This window comes from Acanthochromis polyacanthus, chromosome 5, assembly GCF_021347895.1.
Source record: "Acanthochromis polyacanthus isolate Apoly-LR-REF ecotype Palm Island chromosome 5, KAUST_Apoly_ChrSc, whole genome shotgun sequence".
Taxonomy (NCBI): Eukaryota; Metazoa; Chordata; class Actinopteri; family Pomacentridae; genus Acanthochromis; species Acanthochromis polyacanthus.
In genome coordinates, this window is record NC_067117.1 from 1 (window position 1) to 15,991 (window position 15,991).

The 15,991-nt window shown below is 41.5% G+C and overlaps 2 protein-coding genes across 2 annotated transcripts in view; both read left to right on the forward strand.

The window, feature by feature from the left end:
- Positions 1-417: 417 nt before the first annotated feature.
- Positions 418-7,189, forward strand: LOC127534087 (delta-1-pyrroline-5-carboxylate dehydrogenase, mitochondrial). Its single transcript, XM_051948423.1, has 11 exons — positions 418-585; positions 671-745; positions 3,571-3,758; positions 3,838-3,911; positions 4,508-4,704; positions 5,128-5,175; positions 5,242-5,394; positions 5,758-5,879; positions 6,056-6,174; positions 6,247-6,385; positions 6,419-7,189. The coding sequence occupies exons 1-10, from the start codon at positions 565-567 to the stop codon at positions 6,357-6,359; spliced, it is 1,110 nt and encodes a 369-aa protein (XP_051804383.1). The 5' UTR covers positions 418-564; the 3' UTR covers positions 6,360-6,385; positions 6,419-7,189.
- A 2,038-nt stretch (positions 7,190-9,227) lies between these two features.
- LOC110966937 (E3 ubiquitin-protein ligase RNF123-like) overlaps positions 9,228-15,991 on the forward strand; it is a 67,495-nt gene continuing 60,731 nt past the window's right edge. The window contains exon 1 of the mRNA XM_051947768.1: positions 9,228-9,660. The gene's annotated coding sequence lies outside the window, so the exon portion shown is untranslated. The remainder of the gene's footprint in view (positions 9,661-15,991) is intronic.

Genomic DNA, 15,991 nt, shown 5'->3' on the forward strand with positions numbered 1-15,991 from the left:
ATGATAGGACAGGTAGGACACAGCTGGACAGACGGGTAGGACAGCTGGACAGACGGGTAGGACACAGCTGGACAGACGGGTAGGACACAGCTGGACAGACGGGTAGGACACAGCTGGACAGACAGACAGGTAGGACACAGCTGGACAGACAGACAGGTAGGACACAGCTGGACAGACAGGTAGGACACAGCTGGACAGACGGACAGGTAGGACACAGCTGGACAGACAGACAGGTAGGACACAGCTGGACAGACGGACAGGTAGGACACAGCTGGACAGACAGGTAGGACACAGCTGGACAGACAGACAGGTAGGACACAGCTGGACAGACGGACAGGTAGGACACAGCTGGACAGACAGACAGGTAGGACACAGCTGGACAGACGGACAGGTAGGACACAGCTGGACAGACAGACAGGTGTCCTCTGTGTCCAGGGGAAGACGGTGGTCCAGGCTGAGATCGATGCTGCTGCTGAACTGATCGACTTCTTCAGGTTTAACGCCAAACACGCCATTGAACTGCAGAACCAGCAGCCGCTGGACGCTGCTGAGAGCACCAACACCATGCTGTACCGGGGCCTGGAGGTAGGAACACGCGTGTTCTAACGGAACAATAACATGTTCTAACGTAAGAATAACATGTTCTAATGCTACACTGTGTGTGTTGCAGGGTTTCGTTGCTGCTGTGGCTCCGTTTAACTTCACTGCGATCGGAGGAAACTTGGCAGGAACTCCAGCTGTGATGGTGAGAATCCAACAGACATTTAACATGAAAACATGAAACATGTACCATGAAAACATACAACATGAAAACATGTACCATGAAAACATACATGTAACATGAAAACATGAAACATGAAAACATACGTGTAACATGTAACATACAACATGTAACATTAAAACATGTGACATACAACATGTACATGAAAACATGAGACATACAACATGTAACATGAAAACATACATGTAACATGAAAACATACAACATGTACCATGAAAACATACATGTAAAATGAAAACATACATGTAACATAAAAACATGTAACATGAAAACATACAACATGTAACATGAAAACATGAAACATGTAACATGAAAACATACATGTAACATAAAAACATGAAACATGAAAACATACGTGTAACATTAAAACATGTACCATGAAAACATGAAACATGTACCATGAAAACATACATGTAACATGAAAACATACATGTAACATGAAAACATGAACATGTACCATGAAAACATACATGTAACATGAAACATACATGTAACATGAAAACATACATGTAACATGAAAACATGAAACATGTACCATGAAAACATACATGTAACATGAAAACATACATGTAACATGAAAACATACATGTAACATAAAAACATGTAACATGAAAACATACAACATGTAACATGAAAACATACATGTAACATAAAACATGAAACATGAAAACATACGTGTAACATTAAAACATGTGACATGAAAACATACATGTACCATGAAAACATGAAACATGTACCATGAAAACATACATGTAACATGAAAACATGAAACATGTACCATGAAACATACATGTAACATGAAAACATGAAACATGCACCATGAAAACATACATGTAACATAAAACATGTAACATGAAAACATACAACATGTAACATGAAAACATACATGTAACATAAAACATGAAACATGAAAACATACGTGTAACATTAAACATGTACCATGAAAACGTGTAACATGAAACATGAAACATGTACCATGAAAACATACATGTAACAGGAAAACATGAAACATGTAACATGAAAACATACATGTAACAGGAAAACATGAAACATGCACCATGAAAACATACATGTACCATGAAAACATACATGTAAAATGAAAACATGCAACATGTAACATGAAAACATACAACATGTAACATGAAAACATACAACATGTAATATGAAAACATGTAAAATTAAAACATGAAACATGGAAACATACATGTAACATGAAAACATAAAACATGCAACATCAAAACATGTGATCTACAACATGTAACATGAAAACATACAATATGTAACATGAAAATGTGACATACAACTTGTAACATAAAAATCATACATGTGACATACAACATGTAACATGAAAACATGAAATATGTACCATAAAACATACAACATGAAAACATGAAACATGTACCATGAAACATACATGTAACATGAAAACATGAACGTGTACCATGAAAACATACATGTAACATGAAAACATGAAAACATACGTGTAACATGTAAACATACAACATGTAACATTAAAACATGTGACATACAACATGTAACATGAAAACATAGAACATGTAACATGAAAACATGAGACATACAACATGTAACATGAAAACATACATGTAACATAAAAACATGAAACATGAAAACATACGTGTAACATTAAAACATGTACCATGAAAACATACATGTACCATGAAAACATGAAACATGTAACATGAAAACATACATGTAACATGAAAACATACATGTTACATGAAAACATACATGTAACATGAAAACATGAAACGTACCATGAAAACATACATGTAACATGAAAACATACATGTAACATGAAACATGAAAACATACGTGTAACATTAAAACATGTGACATGAAAACATACAACATGTACCATGAAAACATGAAACATGTACCATGAAAACATACATGTAACATGAAAACATGAAACATGCACCATGAAAACATACATGTAAAATGAAAACATACATGTACCATGAAAACATACATGTACCATGAAAACATGCAACATGTAACATGAAAACATACCACATGTAATATGAAAACATGTAAAATTAAAACATGAAACATGGAAACATACATGTAACATGAAAACATAAAACATGCAACATCAAAACATGTGATCTACAACATGTAGCATGAAACATACAATATGTAACATGAAAACATGACATACAACGTGTAACATAAAAATCATACATGTGACATACAACATGTAACATGAAAACATGAAATATGTACCATAAAAACATACAACATGAAAACATGAAACGTGTACCATGAAAACATACATGTAACATGAAAACATGAAATGTGTACCATGAAGACATACATGTAAAATGAAAACATACATGCACCATGAAAACATACATGTAAAATGAAAACATACATGTACCATGAAAACATACATGTACCATGAAACATGTAACATGAAAACATACATGTAACATGAAAACATGAGACATACAACATGTAACATGAAATCATGAAACATGTACCATGAAAACATACATGTAACATGAAAACATGAAACATGAAAACATATGTGTAATATTAAAACATGTGACATGAAAACATACATGTACCATGAAAACATGAAACATGTACCATGAAAACATACATGTAACATGAAAACATGTAACATGAAACATACATGTAAAATGAAAACATGAAACATGGAAACATACATGTAACATGAAAACATAAAACATGCAACATCAAAACATGAACCATGACCCGTGCCCGTATGGACTCCCTCTGACCGTGGACCTGCTGGGTTCTATCAGGGGAACGTGGTTCTGTGGAAGCCCAGTGACACCGCCATGTCTGCCAGCTACGCCGTCTACAGAGTCCTGAGGGAGTCCGGTCTGCCGCCAAACATCATCCAGTTCCTCCCGGCCGACGGTCCGGTTTTTGGAGACGCGGTCACCTCCTCGGAGCACCTGGCCGGCATCAACTTCACCGGCAGTGTTCCGTAAGAACCGGAACCACAAACCCAACGTTTGTTCCTTAATGAGCTGTATGTTGATGCTGCTGTGACTCTGTGTTTGAAGGACCTTCAAGCGTCTGTGGAAGCAGGTCGCCCAGAACGTGGACACCTACAGAACCTTCCCTCGGCTGGCAGGAGGTGAGTCATCCAGGTGCTGGTGGTCGAAGGAGATTCAGGAGAAACTAACTGGACTTTTCTGGTCGGTTCTTCAAGACGTTTTCACCTCTCGTCTTGGAGGAGAGGTGAAAACGTCTCCAAGAACCTACCAGTCCCGTCTCTTGGGTTTTCATGAATGTAGGAGGTTCTAGAGTGTGGATGGTTCTGTCTTCTAGAGTTGAGATGTTTCATGGTAGTTGGTGGTGGATGGTAAAGATGGTCAGGATTCTCCAACAGTTCTCAGTTGAGTTAACCTAAAGACCCTAAAGACGGATCAACTGATTTCATGTTTTAACACCTGGCCCACGTTACAGATGGTGAATCCATGACAAGATGAGGAAACTTCTGGTTCTAGTTCAGGTCCTAGTTCAGGTTCCAGTTTGGGTTCTAGCTCAGGTTCCAGTTCAGGTCTCAGTTTGGGTTCTAGCTCGGGTTCCAGCTCAGGTTCCACTTCAGGTTCTAGCCGTTGGTATCTCCTGAGATGTTTCTGTTGAAGCTTTACCTTCATAAAGATCTCCAGACGACCTTCTACAAAGATCTGGTGTTCTGCTCTGACCAGCTGCTCTGTTCCTCCTCAGAATGCGGAGGGAAGAACTTCCACTTCGTCCACTCGTCTGCCGACATCCAGAGCGTCGTCATGGGAACCATCCGCTCAGCCTTTGAGTTCGGAGGTCAGAAATGTTCAGCCTGTTCCAGGATGTACGTCCCCGACAGCCTGTGGCCCCAGATCAGACAGAAGATGGTGGACGTCCTCAGAGATGTCAGAGTGGGAGACGTGAGTGGACAGACAGGTGGACAGAGAGACAGACAGGTGGACAGAGAGACAGACAGGTGGACAGAGAGACAGTCAGACAGGTGGACAGAGAGACAGTCAGACAGGTGGACAGAGAGACAGTCAGACAGGTAGCCAGAGAGACAGACAGATAGGTAGACAGACATACAGACAGAAAGATAGACAGACAGGTGGACAGAGGGACAGAAAGACGGACGGTGTATTTTTCCAACAGTCTGGTGATTTCCGGGTCCATCATTTGGTCAAACATTGAACGACTTGATATAAATCAGTAGAAGGAGAACAGAGTAGTTTAGTGAGGAGCTTGAAGGTCCAAACATCTGGTAGATGTCCTCCAGAGGGATTGGACTCGTCTAGAAGCAGGTCAGAACTGATGCTGATTCATGACTTGTGTTCTTCTGGCAGCCGGTGGAGGACTTCGGCACCTTCTTCTCTGCTGTGATCGACGACAAGGTACGCTAGGTCTGGTTCTGGTCTGGTTCTGTTCTAGTTCTGTTCTAACCGGGGTCTTCTCTGCAGTCCTTTGCTCGGATAAAGAGGTGGCTGGAACACGCCAAGTCTTCTCCAAACCTGACGGTGATCTCTGGAGGAACCTGTGACGACTCCAAGGGTTACTTTGTGGAACCGACCATTGTCGAGACCCGAGACCCTCAGGATGCCATCATGAACGAGGTACCGGTTCTGCCAAGGTCCGATTGTTCTGTTCAGCAGCAGATGACATCATTAATCAGCCAGGACTTGGAGAAGCATGAACTAAACGAGTTTCATCTGAATCACTTCATTCTACGTTCTACGTTCTGTCCTGTTCTGTTTTACACTGTCCTGTCCTGTCCTGTTCTGGTTCTACGTTCTGTCCTGTTCTGGTTCTACGTTGTTCTGGTTCTACGTTCTGTCCTGTTGTGGTTCTACATTCTGGTTCTACGTTCTGCCCTGTCCTGTTTTACACTCTGTCCTGTCCTGTCCTGTTCTGGTTCTACGTTCTGTCCTGTTCTGGTTCTACATTGTTCTGGTTCTACGTTCTGTGCTGTCCTGCAGGAGATCTTCGGGCCGGTCCTCACTGTCTACGTCTATCCAGAGAAGGACTACCAGAAGGTTCTGCAGCTGATCGACAGAACATCTCCGTACGCTCTGACTGGAGCCGTGTTCGCTAAGGACCAGTAAGATGTGTTCATCTGCACACACGTGTTTGTTCAGAGGGACGTCACAGAACCAGATGTTGTAAAGTCTCTGATGGTTCTGGTTGGTTCTCTGAGGGTTCCTGGGTCCAGTAGAAGTGGAGTTAGTTGGTTGTGGAACTGCTGATAAAGTTCTAAAGCTGAGTTTGTTTCCGTAGGAAGGTGATCAGCGATGCGGCCGAAGCTCTGAGGAACGCTGCAGGAAACTACTACGTCAACGACAAGTCCACCGGCTCCATCGTGGCCCAGCAGCCGTTTGGAGGCGCAAGAGCTTCAGGTAGGAGACGTCCAGCTGAAGGTCAGGTCCATCTGCTCCATCACGTTTAACACAACTCTGCTCTTCATCAAGGCACCAACGACAAACCTGGAGGTCCACATTATGTCCTGAGGTGGACATCTCCTCAGGTGGTGAAGGAGACTCATGTCCCCCTGACAGAGTGGAAGTACCCCTACATGGGCTGAGGAGGTCCAGAGGAGGTCCAGAGGAGGTCCAGAGGAGGTCCAGAGGAGCTCCAGAGGAGGTCCAGAGGAGCTCCAGAAGGTTACCCTGACCTGAAGCAGTCCTTCTATCCTCCATCCGTCCCTCAGCAGATGGTTTCTTCTTAGATTTCTCTGAGACTCTTTGCACTGAACCTGGACGTCCTCCATGATCAGATCTAAACATCTAAACACTGGTTCCATCCATCACTGACTAAAGGTCTATCGCTGCTGTTCTCACACAAAGTGCTGCTGTTCAAATAGAAATAGTTTAATTATTAATCTGCTATCGATCAATCAGTGATAGCTGATCAATGATTTAGATGATTTCTGTTTTTATTCTGTCTTCCATCAGAACAATCAGGAGCGCTGATTTTAAAATTCATTAATGAAAAGCCGCCACATTCATCAATAATTCATCAGAAGCCAGGTCCTGTCCTCTGACTGTTCAGGAATCAATAATCTGTCGTGTTTCTGATCAGTTAATTGATTTCCAGATGAATGAATCAGATTAATGGTAGCTGGAGTAAAATCCTGATTTTATTTGTTCCAGACGAAGAATTTAAAACTTTAGCCTGAACTGATGAAGAGTTTCGTTCCTGAATCTGTCCTGATCCAAAGTTGATCTAACGTTGATCTACGTTGATCTAATGTTAGTCCAACGTTCTTGTCGTGTCTCCTAGTTTTCTGGCAGCAGTTTGTAGGTTTTTGAATGTTTCAGGTGATGTAATATATTTTCAGACCGCTCCTGCCTTAGTAACTGTAAATTCTGATCAATAATTTTTGACAATAAATATTAAATTATTAAAATCTAACTGTGGTCTGTGACTTTTTAAGATTGTTTTATGATTTCTAGTTTCTAGTTAGTGATTATTTTCTGTTATTTCATAAATTTCATTAAAACTGAAGCAGAATAAATGAGATGTTCAGGAAGGTAATGTTTAAAACTAATGTTTGGTTTCTAATCCATCGCTGCTTTACACAAAGTTCATCTGGTGGAGAATGAAACACGCCACATGACCACCGTTTAGAGTCAGACCTGTGGGATTATGGGTAATTTAGTAGAGGAAATGTGGCCTAAACCAACTTCTGAGAAGTGACACAGTAACTGATTTAAAGTTGAATTTGTTAAAATGTTTTTTATGGACTGTAATATTGTCACGTATTGGACCAGTCTAAAGACAGAAAACTAATCTGAAAGACTTTTGGAATCCGTCTAATCAGAGACACTTTGGTGGGACGCTATCTGAAATGTTCGTAGGTCTTTCATAGTTTTCATGGTGTCGGCTGACTGAGGAGAAGAAAAACGTTCAAAGACGTCTCTATGATGCATGGCTTTCTGGAAGACTACATTCCACAGAAGAAGATGGAACCAGCAGTGGAGCATGGTGGTGGTGAGATGGTTGGAAGACCTTGACCACTTCTTATGAATTCTGTTCTCTATCAGAAGAACCTCCTGGACAAAGTCCACCATCAGTTCAGGGCCTGAAGCTCAGCACTAATGGACCCAAAGAACATCAGGAAGTCCACCCCTGAGTGGATCAACAGGAACTAAATGAAGGTTCTGGAGCAGCCGAGTCAAAGTCTGGACTTCAATCTAATAGATGTTGGTTGAAGACCCTCAAAGATCAGCTGATGATGTAAAACAATCTAATGTGACTGAATTTAATAATAAGTTTATTATAAGGAAGAACAGCATCGATCAGACAGAGAGACTGTCTGGGAGGATCCGGCCAAATGGATCTCCCCGAACAGTAAACAGAGGTCACTTTTATATGTTTTAAACAAGTGGAACCATTGTCACAACATGTGATTTGTATCAGAAGACCAAAAAACAAGCGCCTCATTGATAAACCCTGTGGCAAAATCCATAGGATAATTCCCTAGACACAGGAACTACTAATACAACACTGAGTTCTTTCAACAAGAAGATACACTCCATTCTGACATATAGCACATGCCCAGCAACACCAACATCACTTGTCTCAAGTCATGAGAATCACATGTCTAACAGCACATCAGGTCAGATACTACACCAGGTCATGTTACCATAGTAACTGGGTTTAAACTGCAGAATTTCCTTTGTGGAACCAAATTATTTTAAAATTATTTTAACTAGTTTGTTGCCGGTTGAACTCTAAAACAAAGCTATTCTTCTTCTTGACGACACGTCGTCTTATCCGCTGCTACACTTTTATCTATAAGATCAGAATTAGATCAGAACCAGCCCAGAACCAGATCTGCTTTCACGTTATTTATGTGACTACATTTCCAGAACCCAAAGCAATTACTGATTATGTTCCAATGATTTATACTTGTTAAACATGCCAAAGGTACGTTCTGAATTAGGAAACACTGTTTGAAGTACTGTACACCTGCTGCCTGGAACTCACTGCAGAAAACACTGACTCTGAAGGATCTCATCACTATTGGAATTTTTAAAAACCATGTGAAGGATCTTACAGCAGCTACTTTTCACACTTGTTGTTTTAATGTAAATTCTTAATCCTGGGCTAAATCTAGCATGTATTTTATGTATTTTGAGTGAGTTAGTGTCTGTTTTTAATTGTTGCACTTTTAATCTTTCTCTGGCTGCTGTCTTGGCTTTTCTTGAAAAAGACCTCATTGTATTGCAAAGGGGCCTACCTGGTTAAATAAAGGTTAAATAAATAAAAAAGACATTCTTCTTCTTGTTATTGTTGTTGTTGGTATTATTGTGAATATTATTTTAACTGTTATTATCACCATGATTGTTGTTATTTGTATCTTATTATTATTATTTTTTAAAATATTTTTATTTTATTTCCACAGCATGTTCTCCCTGTGCATGCGTGGGTTTTCTCCGGGTACTCCGGCTTCCTCCCACAGTCCAAAAATATGCTGAGGTTAATTGGTTACTCTAAATTGTCCGTAGGTGTGAATGTGAGTGTGATTGTGTGTCTGTATATGTAGCCCTGTGACAGACTGGTGACCTGTCCAGGGTGTCCCCTGCCTTCACCAGAGTCAGCTGGGATAGACTCCAGCACCCCCCATGACCCTAGTGAGGATAAAGCGGTGTATAGAGGATGGATGGATGGAGTTCCTGACTCCTGCGTCTTTTCTGTTTCGCGTTTTGCTAATAACGACCAGTGTTTTGTACCGAGCAGCGCTCCGTAGCTGGGACAGACTGTTGTGGTTGAAATCAGCGTTTTTTGTCGACACCTGCTCCACTGAGCTTCACAGCCGGAATATCATCACCAGAACCCGGGCAGAGCTGCAGGAGCGACCCGTTAGACGACAGGACACGGTAGGTTCCGCTGTTAGCTGCTGTTAGCTGCTGAGCTCAGGGTTTGTGTCGTTAGCCTGTTAGCTGTCTGACATGTAGCCGACTTCAGAGGAGCCGAACCGAGCCGGACCAGGAAAAGGTACCGGCATGTCTGATGATTTAACGTAGCTCCGTCTCTCCGCGTCCGGCTGCAGAGTTTCTGTCAGACCGGGCTGCAGCGGCTCGGGACCGGTGTTCAAGATTAACTGGTGATCCGATCACCTGGTGATATTCAGTGAGCAAGACAGCTGTTACAACAGCAATACATAGCATAGGTGACAGTGTTGATGCCTGTTCAAAACACACAGATGTCAATAAACTGTTCCGAAATGTTCTTGTTGCGGGTCTTCAGTCGACCAGTAAAATACTCGGTTTAATGAGGACTTCCACCTAACGGAGTGGAAATATCGCTTCGCTGCGGTAGAGTGTGATGATCTCAATCAGATTAACTGGTGACAGTCTGTGGCCTCAGTCAGAAACAGCAAGAGAAGTTCTAATACCGTTTTCAAAGCTTACTGCGATAAACCAGTCGGACCTGAGTTGTTCTACTTTTAAACAGATTTTAAGTCAAACAATGACATCATATAAACCATCTGACCACATTCTAACCAGAGGTTTCACATTCCAGCCTTCAGAACATCGATATGCTTCATCTACCCCCCCCCCCCCCCCCCGTTATTCAGGATTTATTTATTTTACTGGGGCATTGCAAGTTATAATCAACATTGTATTCTATAGAATCAATGCATTGTGACTTTATGGGACACAAAATTAAAGGTATTTTTATTTCTAAAGACCTAGAACAATAATAGAGACGATTATATTTATTCTACAAAACCTTAACGAGCCCACCCTTAAACTATATAGCTAGCTGCTGTTTCAAACAAGATCTCACAACTCAAGACGTGAAACAATAAAATAAGAATGAATAAAAACAAACCAAATAAGATCATCTTGCTGAATTGTTCCACGCTAAGTTCCATCTGCAGATTCCCTCTCAGACTAAAAACTGCCTCTTCACTGAACACCTTATAGATACTTATGACTGCCAATAGCTGTGAATAAATGTTATTTTTTCCCCTTTTTATTAGCTTTATTTGACAGGGAAGTAGAGAGACGGACGGAAAAGTCGGGAGAAAACCTACAGCAGAAAGCCGTGAGCTGGAGTTGAACCCGGGCCGCTGGGTCAGGTTTATCTCCTGTTTATAGATCTCCTGTTCAGTCACCTGAGCTAATGCCCCAGTATATGTGATACACTGAAAGGAATCGGTGTCTTTTCTCAATGACATGTCAGTTTAGAGTAGTATGACACAATAAAGTTCTGCTGCTGGTTTGAACATGAATGTCCTGTGAATTTTGCTAAACTGCTGCATTTCAAATCCAATACGTTAAACACTGCTGGGCTGTTTTGGTCAAATTTTGACATTTGTGTTATTTAAATAAGACAGTGTAGCTACAACATGATCTAAACCTGCCAATACTGCATCAATATATTAATGTTATACTGCAACACTTTGGCATTCTGTTATCACACAGCTTGGTGAACTTCTTGTTAAATAACTTGCACACCGTGTCCTGGTCTCCTGTCTGCTGTTTTAACAGGTTTTGACAGTGATCACTAGCCTAGCTGCGCTAGACAACCCATGGCAACAAATTTAATTCTCTGCCAGGGTGGGTCTAGTTACCCTCCATAAGGCTCGAGGCTGGATGCTCCTAAAACTGGCCGGACCAATCACCATGAAGTGTAGAGTCAGAAGGCGGGCGTAACTAAGTGACGACGAGGCGCGACGATTCTGACAGAAACAACCGGAAACAATAAACAGTTATCTTTGGACTCGGCTTTGGCCACAGCCCTTAAAGATCTGAAGCTAAAATTCAACTTGAAAGATAAACAAAGGACGGCACTGAAGTGTTTCATTGAGAAGAAAGACGTATTTGGACTTATGCCGACGGGATATGGCAAATCCTTAATATACCAGTTGGCTCCGCTGGTTGGGAAGCTAATGGGACTTAGCCACAATCCGCCGGTGCTCTAGGAACTACGTCAGCCTGTTCATTGCGCTGATTGGTTGTATACCTACCCAATTGCTGCAGAGGGATTTGAAAGACAACCTTTTAGCCCGCCTCCCTCCCTGTCGAGCTTCCCTAGACCCTTGTGCCGTCAGAAACATGGGTCTAGCGCGGCTAGGCTAAGTGATCACAGCTCCACTAGTTCCAACCGCGGTTACGTGGTTTGCTTTCTTGTTGCCTGACAGCGCATGACTCTTACAATGAGAACGCGACCTTTTTCCAGATATTTTTGTCAGGACCAAAATGAATAAAACAGCAGAAATCTCATTTTTAGAAGCGAAGTTGTTCCATTGTTTATTTCCTGGTTAGTCGGTAAGGGGTCCTGAAAAGCCACGCCTACGAAACATCTGTCTCAGAAACGCTGAAATCACCAGTTGATCGGATCACCAGTAAATCTTGAACACCGGAGGCTAGTTAGCTGCTAACAGCTGCTAAGTCATCAGTTAAATGGAGTAACTAGTATAAATACGCGGCTGTAGTATAAATACGCGGCTGTAGTAGAAATACACGGCTGTAATAGAAATACACGGCTGTAGTAGAAATACACGGCTGTAGTAGAAATACACGGCTGTAGTAGAAATACACGGCTGTAATAGAAATACACGGCTGTAGTATAAATACACGGCTGTAGTATAAATACACGGCTGCAATAGAAATACACGGCTGCAGTAGAAATACACGGCTGTAGTAGAAATACACGGCTGTAGTAGAAATACACGGCTGTAATAGAAATACACGGCTGTAATAGAAATACACGGCTGTAGTATAAATACACGGCTGCAATAGAAATACACGGCTGCAATAGAAATACACGGCTGTAGTATAAATACACGGCTGTAGTATAAATACACGGCTGCAGTATAAATACACGGCTGCAGTATAAATACACGGCTGTAGTATAAATACACGGCTGTAGTATAAATACACGGCTGCAGTAGAAATACACGGCTGTAGTACAAATACACGGCTGCAGTACAAATACACGGCTGTAGTAGAAATACACGGCTGTAATAGAAATACACGGCTGTAGTAGAAATACACGGCTGTAGTAGAAATACACGGCTGTAGTAGAAATACACGGCTGTAGTATAAATACACGGCTGCAGTATAAATACACGGCTGTAGTATAAATACACGGCTGCAGTATAAATACACGGCTGTAGTAGAAATACACGGCTGTAGTATAAATACACGGCTGTAATAGAAATACACGGCTGTAGTAGAAATACACGGCTGTAGTAGAAATACACGGCTGTAGTATAAATACACGGTTGCAGTAGAAATACACGGCTGTAGTAGAAATACACGGTTGCAGTATAAATACACGGCTGTAGTAGAAATACACAGTTTGTACCAATTTCACACTATAGAAAAATACATCTCCTTGCAGTATAAATACACAGACAGTAGTAACTCCTTGCAGTTTATTGTTTATTAGGATCCCCATTAGCTCCCACAACAGGTTGCCGTTCTTCCTGGGGTCCACACATAAAAATCAAAATTTTCCAAACATTAAAACATGCATAATACATCACAATAATATCTTATTAAAAACAAAAAAATAAAATAAATCTAACAGAGTATGCTATAAAACACAACATCTAACAATTATTGCTGGAAATGGAGTTGTGTAATCTTCCTTTTATACAGTAATTTGTTAGTAATGTCTCTGATGTTCAAAGGAAGTGAGTTCCAGGCCTTTGCTCCTCAATAGGCAATAGTTCTTCTCCTGCAGTTTGTCCTGAACCCAGGGACATCCAGATCTCTTGATGTCACTTGGGGAGTCATGTAGCCGTGACAAAAACCCCTGAATCTCAGCCTTTCTTTCAAAAAGCTGGGCTCTCCGTTGGTCAGAGCTTTGTGTACAAACATTAGAAGACTAACTTGTAGCTTTGTATTCACCATTAGCCAGGACATTTTTTTATGCATCTCACGAACATTAGTGTGAAACGGACAGTGAAGCACAACTCTTGCTGCTCTGTTCTGAGCAAGCTGAAGTTTCCTTAACTGTGTCTTGAGTAGCACTGTACCACACTAGTGGACAGTAATGAAGGTGAGATAAAACAATGCTTTGAACCACAGTTTTAAGAACAGAGGTTGGACAGTAAGAAGAACATTTCTTAGCCATAGCAATACCTCTGCCCATCATGTTAACTGTATGATTGATCTGATCTGACCAGGACAATGACTGGTCCAGTCTGATACCCAACAGCTTAACCTTAGAGACCTGGGGCCTTATTTATAAAGCTTGCGTACGCACAAAACAGGGCTAGAAAGTGGCGTAAATCACAAACTTTGCGTAGAAAGCGGCGTACGCTGTGTACGTCGTGATTTCTAAAAACAAACTTGGCATGAGAATGTGCGCACCGGTGCACCAACTTTGATGCTTGCTTAAGCACATTTTGGAGACAGAGGGAACGGCAGTGCCGGAGGGTGAAGTGGTGAATTGAAACCAGATTGATCTCAAACCTTTATTGTTATCACATATTAGACTTGTAGAGCCGATAATCATAAACCCTCATTGTTGTAGATGTTCATATAGTGCGTCATTCGGCCTACGACTGTATTTGCAGAACTATGTTCATATGTCAAACTTCCATCTTCAAATGATATAGAGCGGTGAGTGGCACTGATTGATTACTGATTTGGAAAAGGCATGTGACAATCAGTCCAATCGCTGATCAAGTGGATAAATAGCGGGTCACAGCCGTGTGTAATGTGGCACAATGGATGAGCTGGCATTGCTGGAAGATCATGTTAAGAATGGAGAGAGATTTTAGGGATAACGGGGATTTGCCCATGACGATGACTGGCTAATAAGCCGATTCAGATTCCCTAGAGCAGTACTCTTGGATCTATGTGCTGAACTGGGCCGTCTTAGACCGACCCCCCCACCCAAACCATCCCGGTACAGACACAGGAGCTGACGACTCGGGGGTTTCTGGTGACACCGGCTCCTTCCAGCGTTAAGTGGCCGACAGGTCTGTGTTTAATATGAAGAATATATGAGGTTACATTTGTTGTCTAAATCCTATCTGGGTCTGATATACAGTTAAATGATGTCCTTTAGGTCTGGATATCACAACCATCCCTCAGTGCAATAATGCCAGCTGTTTGGATGACATTATAAACATGACCAGTCAGTACATCAGGTTTCCTTACACTGTGGGTGAACAGGCCAACATTAAACGGCAATTTGCAGCGATGTCCGGTTTCCCAAATGTAATCAGTGTAACTGACTGCACTCATGTTGCTGTAAGGGCTCCGAGTGAAGATGAATTTGTCTATGTGAAAAAATGTACATTCAATCAGTGTATAAATTATTTGTACATCGGACATGATCATAACAAATTTAGTGTCAGGGTGGCCTGGGTCAACACATGATTCATTCATCCTGACGCACAGCAGTGAAAAGACTGCAGGGGGCGCTGCATAAAATGCCGTGGATCAGCAGCTTATTTATATACAGATACATTCATGAGTTACTTTGCATTGACCATTCATGGTAAAATGTGGGTGTGTTGTGGGCGGAATGTGAGGTGGATCCACCTGTGCAATCTTCCAGCTGGAGTGTGATTTATCAAGGAATTGCGTGCAGCTGTTCTTACGCACAGTTTTATAAATCAGGGGCGAAGGGTGTACGCCCATTTCAGATTTTTGGCATACGCAAACTTTTAGTATTGATCCTACGCAAAGTTTTATAAATGAGGCCCCTGCTCAACTACTGTGCCCTCAAGTGAAAGATGAAGTGCATTGGTGCTTGGCTGAACACACCTGCTATTAAATACAATGCTTTTAGTTTTGGATGTATTTAACACTAATTTATTCATTTTCATCCACTTCTGTAGAGTGCTGTTCAATTCAGATATTGTTGCAGAGGAAGAATACAGAGCAGCATCATCATCAGCATACATTACAATATTGGCCTTTCTCACAGAGAGGGGAAGATCATTTATGAATATAGAAAATAAAAGTGGACCCAAGCAGCTTCCTTGAGGTAGACCGCATGACGTGATTTTAGGGTTTGACATACTGCCATTACAAAACACTTTTTGAACACGATTAGAAAGATCAGTGTTCATCCATTTGAGTGCTGTTTGAGAAAAACCATAGTACTTTAGTTTTTCAATTAAAATGCAATGATCGATCACATCAAAAGCAGCAGTGAGATCCAACAGGACCGCTCCTACTAATTTATTCTCATCTAAGGATGTCAGCCATTCTTCCGTCATATGAGCTCGAG

Coding starts and splice junctions, on each gene's coding strand:
- LOC127534087 (XM_051948423.1), top strand. CDS start 565: ATGCTGTACCGGGGCCTGGAG. Junction 5,176..5,241: donor CTGCTGTGATCGACGACAAG/GTACGCTAGGTC, acceptor TCTTCTCTGCAG/TCCTTTGCTCGGATAAAGAG. Junction 5,880..6,055: donor GCCGTGTTCGCTAAGGACCA/GTAAGATGTGTT, acceptor TTGTTTCCGTAG/GAAGGTGATCAGCGATGCGG.